Genomic DNA, 9754 nt, shown 5'->3' with positions numbered 1-9754 from the left:
ACTCATATAATTAAAATAGATAATTCTAATATGTACACGATAACATGACATTACTACATATATCAAGGATTATTATATATGATAAATATTTTTTTATTTTTTGTAAAGATAATTTATGTGTAAATCAATTAATTTTTATAATATATGATTTATTTCTTCATTTTTCTCCTCTTATATGGGTAAATTAATAAATTTAGTATACAAAATATAATTTGCATTATTTAACGTATGAAATAAACAACTTAAGTCATTATCTAAGACAATAAATATAATAGTATAAATACCTACTTATTTATTAATATTAAAAAAATATAAATAGTATAAACATGATTCTTTGGGTAAAAAAACAACAATAAAAGTTATTAATTAAGCTAATTATATAATAAAAAAATTATGAATGATTTCTTAAATAATAATAAAAATTGAGACTACTATTTTTATATATTGCAAAGTTTATAAAAAATTTTGGATAATAAATCAATTCTCAATAAATTATACATTAGTCCTATAAAAAAAATAAATAAATTATACACTAGATATTATTATTTACATACTATATATATTATCGATTATTAAGTTATAATTAATTTCTAATCTAATTTTTGGTCATTAAAATTTAAATTATTGAAATTATTAAATACTAAATATTTTGCACTCAACTAATTTTATTTTTATTATTGAAATTAAAAAAAGATAAAATGCTAATCAATTATGAATTTAGATTTAACTTTGTGTAAGAAAATAACAAATTATTTTAAATTTTCTCTCACTAACTATAATTAATCCTAAAATAAAAAATTATTTTGTACGTCATATTATACAATAGAGTAGTCATTTGAAAATTATGTGATAAAATATAAAATTTTAATAGGTAACATTCGTTAATCATATTGTTTTGACTTCAATAATGAATATAATACTAATAAATAAAATTATTACTGATAAATTTTAACAAAGACAAATCTTTATAAGTATTGCTATTAATGAAAAATTATTTTAGTTTCAAGAAAAGTACTATTTTTTTCATGATATTTTCTAATTAAGGAGGTCGAAAACTAATCTACTACAAGTTAGAATTCTATTTATTAAGGGTGTGCCACTAGCCAATGAGTTATTATATATATAAGATAGTATTTGAAATTCTAATACTTGTTTAAATGAACGAGTGAAATGATTACTCAGCTAATCTAAATTAATTAAGATAAATACTAATTATTTTTAATATTTATAATATTAAAAATTATTAAATTTTAATTTTAATTATAATTTTGTATGATATTTATAGTGATAATTATTATATATTTTTTTATTTAATAAAAAAATTTATATATTTTTAATGTATTATCTCGTGTTATAAAATAAAATAAAATAAATAATAATGTGAGAAAAAATCATTAATTTTTATTATTTACCATAACGAAAAGATAGGTGGCGCAATGAAGTGTGCACGTGATTGAATATTAAAACGACTGCATGTCTGAATCACCCTAAAAAAGCTTTTGTGAGAGGCACAACCGCACAAACACAATGCAGAGGACAAAACCAATTTTGGCTTCAACTTTTTTCACGCATGGAATAATATATGAGACTCGCAACACCAACTAATTGAGTGCTTCCTTTCCATAAAGGAAACTCTGAAACAAATCAAAGAAAGCAAAACCCTGAAACCCTAGCTTCTCCACCACCCCGCAAGGACTGCCGCCGTCCGTCGCGCTCAGGCACTACCGTCGTCGTCGGGTCGTCCGCTTTTCTTCCTCATTCGACAATCGCACCTTCTCAGCATTTCCTTCGACCCTCATTTCCTCAGCAAAGCAAAATCTTCTCTTCTGCCGTTCTGCTCCGTCCAGCCACCGCCGCGTCACCGCCATCGTCGCATCTGCTCGAAGCCGCCGTCCCCACTGCGCCTCGTCTGTGCTCGTATCGCGTCCTTCCTCCGTCGCAATTTGTCTCGCGTCGTTCCTCCGTCCAGGCCTCCTCTGCTCCAGTTCCGCCGTGCTCCTCCCTCCTCTGCTCCAGGCCAAATCTTCTCCAGTTCTGCCGCTTTCAGCCCTCCATCGTGCTCCCTCACCACCTCTGTGCCCTGGTAGGTACTTCTTACTGTTATTATTGTTTTAATTGGTTTATGATTGTTACGCTGGTATCACTGTGGTTTGTTCTTATTGATTCTGTTATGATGTTGTTCTGTTGTCCTCTTTTTTTACTGTGATTGTCTATTCTTGGGTTTTTTTTCCTCCAATCATCACTGTTTTAGATCTCTTTGGTTTTGGAATTTGGTTTTATTTCTTGTTGGAATTGGTGATCTGAATCTTTTGTTTGAAAGTTGGTTTTTGGTGCTTTCCTTTTCAAGTTGCTTGCTGCTTCAACTTGAGGGGATTGTGAATTTTGTTTTAAGCTGTGATTAACCTTTCGTTTGGGGGTCTCACTTTCCCAGTGATGGTAGCTACCACTATGTGTATCGAAGCTTAGCCTTTGATTCTTTGAGTATCAAATTATTATTTTCAGCAATGGTGATTTTCAGATATTTCTCACTTTGTTGCTGTGTTTTAATTGTTCCTATTGGTTTTGTGGTGTTGTTGCTGTGTTTTAATTGTCTTGTTCTTGTATTTTTAGTTCATGTTCACATTCTTTTTATTATAATTTGCTATAATTTGTTAATTTGTTACCTTGTTGTGTTATAAATATATAATTGTTCTTGTCTTTGTTCAGTGCACGACTCCCTTGTATAATTTGTGTCTGATTGATAATTTATATATTTTTAGTTATAAAAGATAGTATCGATCAAGAAGCATTTTTTATAATTTTATTATTTCACTTTTGAGTTTGTATTTGGATGAATTCATAACATTTTAGTTGATGTAATACTTTTTAATTTGGATGATATTTTAAAATTTACATTAAATTATAATTATGTTTTTATTCTGTTTATTTATAATTTATTTATTATAAAATGTTTTTCGGTTGAACCATAGTTGACTGGTTGGACCAGTAAACTAGTTTATAAAACGGTTCCATGACTGGTCTGATTTTCAGAACCTTGCTCAACACTATTACCTCCCCTTTCCTTTTCGTTCTGCTGATTCTCCCTTCTTCGTTTTGAGTGATGACGACGGCGTTTCAAGGAGCTGCAACCTCGGTGGCTCTCAATGACCACCACAGGTCTCAGATTCACACCTTCCATGGATTGAGGCCTGCTTATGCTTCTTCTCTCACTCGCAATGCCTTCACTCTCCCTTCTCCCGCTCGCTCTTTCTCCCTCATACGTGCTGTTTCCACGGTTTGTTTCTCATACCTTGCTTTACTTTACCTGTTCCTCTTTTTTCTTTAAGTTTATTATATTTTTTTTTCAAAAGAATCATTTTTGCTATACTGTTGCACTCTGGAACTTGAGAAATTATGGGGAATGATTTTTTTTTTAAATTAAAAAAAGCTGTAGCATTTCTGGTGAATCTAGCTTTCTTTTACTTGATTCTTTTTAGAATATAATTAATGTTTGGAGAGCTGGAGGTTTCAGCTAATCAATTCCGAATTTATTGCTGCTTTTTTGGTATGGAATTATTAGTATCTTGTTTAATATGTTCAATATTGGTCAATCATTTTGCTCCTTTTTTCTTTTGTTGTTGTGAAATTCTATTACTTTGTAAGATTGTAACCAAAGTCGTTTTGATGAACATAGTTACTTCAACTGAAAAAACATGTAATAGGCAATATTAGGAAGAAGAAACAAAGGATCATTCGATTAATCTGGTTTATTAGACTATGGATTGTGGAATATTGTTGTGATCAGTTTCTGTACTTGTTGTGCTTGTAACTTGTTTATAGTCGGGGAAGCCTGAAACTGCCACTGAGAAGCGAAGCAAAGTTGAGATATTCAAAGAACAAAGTAATTTCATAAGGTATCCTCTTAATGAGGATCTGTTAACGGATAGCCCTAACATCAATGAAGCAGCCACACAATTGATCAAGTTTCATGGTAGTTATCAGCAGTACAACAGAGACGAGCGTGGTACAAGATCCTACTCGTTTATGCTGCGTACGAAGAACCCTTGTGGGAAAGTTCCAAACCAACTCTACTTGACCATGGACGATCTTGCTGATCAGTTTGGAATTGGTACGCTTCGTTTGACCACCAGACAAACATTTCAGCTCCATGGTGTGCTCAAGAAGAACCTTAAAACAGTAATGAGTACCATTATCCATAATATGGGCTCGACTCTTGGAGCATGTGGTGACCTAAATAGAAATGTCCTTGCTCCTGCTGCTCCAATTTTGAGAAAAGATTATCTCTTTGCTCAACAAACTGCGGAAAACATAGCTGCACTTCTGACTCCTCAGTCTGGATTCTATTATGATATTTGGGTCGACGGGGAAAAGTTTGTGACATCAGAACCTCCTGAAGTAGTTCAGGCACGAAATGACAATTCTCATGGCACGAACTTCCCAGATTCACCTGAGCCAATCTATGGGACTCAGTTCTTGCCAAGGAAATTCAAAATTGCAGTTACCGTGCCTACTGATAACTCAGTGGATATTCTTACAAATGACATTGGTGTTGTTGTTGTTACTGATGATGATGGGGAACCTCAAGGGTTCAACATATATGTAAGTTGGATTTAAAAAACAGTTATACTTAAATGAATGTTTACCTGCCAATATTCTAACTGGCATGGCATCTTTTTCTCATGCAGGTTGGTGGTGGAATGGGAAGAACACACAGGTTGGAGACCACCTTCCCCCGCTTGGCTGAACCATTGGGTTATGTACCAAAAGAGGATATTTTGTATGCAGTGAAAGCAATTGTTGTTACACAACGGGAAAATGGGAGAAGAGATGACCGCAAGTACAGTAGAATGAAATATTTGATCAGCTCTTGGGGCATTGAAAAGTTTAGAAGTGCTGTCGAGCAATATTATGGCAAGAAATTCGAACCTTTCCGAAAATTGCCAGAGTGGGAATTCAAAAGTTATCTTGGGTGGCATGAACAGGTTAAGTCTCTATATGGATGACTAATATTGATATCTTTATGTATGCGTGTAGGTATGCTTTATATTATAGCTTGCTGATGCACATGGTGGTTGGTGGATAGTATTTTGGCATGCTTAATTATGTTATGGATCCAATACTTGATGCAGATCCAATGGAAGTTTGTTTTCTTTTGTGCATCGCATCTTGTAACAAACACAATTGTTTCAGATAAAAATGGTGCTTTGTAGATTTTTTTTACTTGCCTCCTTTAGTTGTAGATATGTATATAAATTCTTTCTCACCCACCCATGTCTTGTTTTCATGTGGTTAAACAATCTTTAGTTGACTCATTCTTTGGTGATACATCTTTGGCTTGAATATAGTTCCATTCCATTATGCAACATGACCTTATTTGCTGCCATCTTCCAGGGTGATGGTAGTTTATTTTATGGTCTTCATGTTGATAACGGTCGCATTGGTGGAAAGATGAAGAAAACACTGAGAGAGATTATTGAGAAGTATAATTTGAATGTCCGGATCACTCCAAATCAGAACATCATCTTGACTGATATACGTGCTGCATGGAAGCGTCCCATCACAACAACTCTTGCTCAAGTTGGTCTTCTGGTGAGATTTGTCTACAGCTTATTGTTTTCTTTATTGAACTAAATTTGTTAGCAAACACATTCCATTTGACGTTGCTTAAGAACTATACCTTGCGATTCATTTGAGGTCATAATTAATAATTAGTAGGGTATGGGATACTCTTTAAATTTCTTCATTTTATCTTTTCCTTTATCTGGTCTCCTTCCTGTTTTCCAGTTTATAGATTTTTCCATTATTGGCCTATAATGACCTATTTTTCCATGTACAGCAACCTAGATTTGTAGACCCCCTCAATCTAACGGCAATGGCATGCCCTGCTTTCCCACTATGTCCACTGGCAATTACTGAAGCTGAACGAGGGATACCAGACATTCTTAAGCGGATTCGAACCATGTTCGAGAAGGTATTGCGGCAAATGAAACTCATATTTTTTCATCAAGATCTCAAAATAGTATGAGTTATTGTAATTTAACGATCTTTGACTGTGTGGTGCAGGTTGGTCTGAAGTATAACGAGTCTGTGGTTGTAAGGGTAACTGGCTGCCCTAATGGTTGTGCTAGGCCATACATGGCCGAACTTGGACTGGTTGGTGATGGTCCAAACAGCTATCAGGTATGCTACTTAGGGTTTCAATCACGGCTTTCAGAAATTTGCAAACACTATCATATTAAGTAAGCATGTTAACATTGTTAACCTTTGTTTTTCTTCCCATTTCTGGTACAGATTTGGCTTGGAGGAAACAAGAATCAAACATCATTAGCTCAAAGTTTCATGGACAAGGTGAAGGTTCATGACCTTGAAAAAGTTTTGGAGCCTTTGTTTTATTATTGGAAGCAAAAGCGCCAGTCTAAAGAATCATTTGGCGAATTCACTGCCCGCATCGTGAGTTTTGAAATTGTGCTCTTTCTGTTTGCATCTTTGCACTTTTTTTTTTGTTTTCTTTTGTTTTAATCTTCAAATGATTGTTATGCTTAGAGGTAGGGTTTAGCCAAAGTGACACCATTTTCTTTGTCTAGGGATTTGAGAAGCTTAAAGAATATGTCGAGAAATGGGAAGGTCCAGTAGTGGCACCAACACGACACAACCTTAGGCTCTTCGCTGACAAGGAGACATACGAAGCAATGGATGGGTTAGCAAAGCTTCAAAATAAGACTGCTCATCAGTTGGCCATGGAAGTTATCCGCAATTTTGTTGCTTCCAACCAAAACGGAAAAAGTGAATGAGCTCGTCGACTAACCTGGCCAAGGAAAGACTTGTGCAATTTTGCGAATGGTGGACAGGTGACTGATTGTTACTCTGCTCTAATGGTGGTAACCCTAGGGCTGGATGAAATTCATGTTTGGATTTTGATTAATTTCGACGGTAAAAAGCTTCTGATGTTGAAACTTTGGATGCATCATCTTTTATTGTATGCTTTGCCTTCCATAAATACAATAAGTTTTTGTATCAAATTTTGGGTTGTAGACAACTCTTTTCTTGTTCACATTTGTCTTTTCTAGGTGAGATAGTTTGTTCAATCTTTAGCTTCACTCAAGCTCATTGTGTTCATTGTAATAACATGCTTAGTTTACACTACACGGAGATTATTAACTGAATATGATCATGTGTCTCAAACCGTATGATAACATGGGGGGATTCATTACATTCCCTTGATCTAGGATAGTGTAAAGAAATTCTTAGTGAAATATTTGACATGAAGGAAAATGGTATACTAAAGTGTTTTTTGTTCTCATTGCCATAATCGCTAATTACAATCCAAACTAATTGCGAACTATGTATATATAAAGAGAAATTTGCTGATATATAAGTTGGCTAATGTATTAGGCACATACATAATTCGAACTCTTAGACATTTGTTTAAGTAGACGAGTGAATTGTTTAAGTAGACGAGTGAATTGATTAGTTCAACTTAGTTAGGTTTTGTCTCTAGTTTGCCATAAGCAAATAATGTTCAACAAATTGGAGGCTGATTTTTATTAGCTTCCCTGCTTTGCTGGCTTTTGCAGTTTTGCTCTTTCTACATCACAATACCATGCCATTTATTTTTAGGAATAATTGTTTGAAAAATATATAATTGTTTGTCATTTTATAAAAACTTAAATTTATATTACTAAAAACCACATAAATTTATATTATGTAAAATTATATTTTATAACACCCTTTGACATTTTTTTTAAAAAAACTTAAATTTATGTATTAAAATTTAGTACTCTTTTTATTATAATTTGTCAGTATTTTTTTTATTTAGTTTAGTTTTTTTAATAAAATTAATAATTTAAATTATAAATAAATAATTAAAATTTATATGAAGTCAAATAAAACATGACAAAAAAATTCTATAAAAAATATGCATTAATAAAAATATTAAAAAAATTATATAAACAACGAATACTAAAAATTTCATAAAAACTTAAATTTATGTTACTTAAAACAACATAAATTTATATTATGAAAAATTAATATTTTTTAACACCTTTTGACATTTTTTTAAAGAAAAAACTTAAATTTATATATTAAAATTTAGTACTCTTTTATTATAATTTGTTAGTATTTTTTAATTTAATTTAATCTTCTCAATGAAATCAATAATTGAAATTATAAAAAAGTATATTTTTATTTTTTAAGTTAAAATTTAAATAGATATAATTTAAATTAAAATATCATAAATAAAAGTACCCTATTATACAACCATCACTCTATAGTAAGAGTGTTAACTAGTATTAAGAAGCCTAATTTCTAACGTCTTATGCTAAACTACATACACCCTAAATCATTAAACCCACCATCACACATCACACAACGTCTTCATTCAAAATTATTCTAAATTGCATACTAAGCATATACTATATGATCCTTTGTTTAGCATACTAGATCATGCATTAATAGTTCCAGGCTGAAATGGTTTATGTTTTATTTAATCCTACACAGTTTAGGACGATTTATATAATAATAAGAATAGGGTAATCACGTTGCATATCTCGTGTCAAGGGAATCCAATAAATTTGGGTTCTATAAAATTTATTTAAGTAAAAAGTCCATTCTTCACCGAGTTATAACCAATTTCGAAAGTCGAACCAAGTGCACTTCAGCTATGCCTCCGCTTCCAAATACAATATTTACTACGTTTGGCTCGTGCAAATGCACTGGACCACAAAAGCTATTTATTTGCTCTAGAAAAATTTCTAACTTCCTGTCATAAGAAGATTATGTAAAATGATATTCGAAAATAAGTTTCTAGAATCTGTTCTTACGAAACAATAGTATCACCAAAAAAGAATAAAGTCATCACACGCATAATATTCAGTTATATACTACAAATATACTACAAAATATTAGTCCACTGAAAGAAGTCAACATCAGAAATACATATATCCTCCACAACAAATTAAAAGTAGCTAGTTGGTATGGTAGAAGTTAAACCAAAACACAAAAAACAAAGGAGCCAAAATACAATACATGCTAATAAACCACAAGTTCTGATTTAGGGATGCAATTTTCTTGAAGTAAAAAAATCATAATTTCCAATTTAGCTTTTAAGGATACAAATACACTTATTATTGAACAAGGATAAAGGAAGTTGCTTTGAGACTTGCAATGGCATGTAAGGCATAACCAATTGAACTCTTAATAAGATCATCAGAGTATTTCCTTTCGTTCTTTATGGTAACATTCAAATCTCACCACGCAACAGAAGCGCATACGATCTTATGAAGAAGAACGGTGAATCATATGGAGATGCCAAGGAACCGCAATTGAACTAAGAAAGCGAAAATGGAGCGAGGTTGCAACATTGATAGTATCTCCTCCTTCTTCATCAACTTTAACTTCAACATCAGTGTCTTCCCGTTCAGGTGAGTCCTTAAATGAGATTGGTTGTCCAAGAGAACCCGATTTTTTGAGGTAGAACTTGATGACACCTACTCGGTGGGCTACTTGCAAATGATGAAGAAGACCGATACGAATCGAATTGAAACTATATTTCTTCTATGAATCAAAATCTAAATACCATAGAAATTCAATACAACCCTGTTGTTACATATTTCTTGTATATAATCAAAATCCTCCAGTCAATGAAAAAATTGTTTCATCAACCACCTATCATGCAAGTAAGACATTTCAGTTAAAAGCTTAATATACTAAAAGTGGTAAAGTTTATGACCCAAGTTGGAAATCTAAAAAATTATCA

At 32.4% G+C, this 9754-nt stretch overlaps 1 protein-coding gene across 1 annotated transcript; it reads left to right on the top strand.

Annotated features, from left to right (window-relative positions):
* The first annotated feature begins 1523 nt into the window (after positions 1-1523).
* Positions 1524-7051, top strand: LOC107477826 (sulfite reductase [ferredoxin], chloroplastic). The gene is made up of 9 exons (XM_052258938.1): positions 1524-2083; positions 3031-3274; positions 3820-4599; positions 4686-4982; positions 5392-5589; positions 5837-5971; positions 6064-6180; positions 6292-6450; positions 6585-7051. Exons 2-9 carry the CDS (start codon positions 3101-3103, stop codon positions 6789-6791), a joined length of 2067 nt encoding a protein of 688 aa, XP_052114898.1. The 5' UTR covers positions 1524-2083; positions 3031-3100; the 3' UTR covers positions 6792-7051.
* Positions 7052-9754: the final 2703 nt, after the last annotated feature.

Source organism: Arachis duranensis, chromosome 3 (assembly GCF_000817695.3).
Source record: "Arachis duranensis cultivar V14167 chromosome 3, aradu.V14167.gnm2.J7QH, whole genome shotgun sequence".
Classification (NCBI taxonomy): Eukaryota; Viridiplantae; Streptophyta; class Magnoliopsida; order Fabales; family Fabaceae; genus Arachis; species Arachis duranensis.
This window is presented reverse-complemented; position numbering and strand designations above follow the sequence as displayed.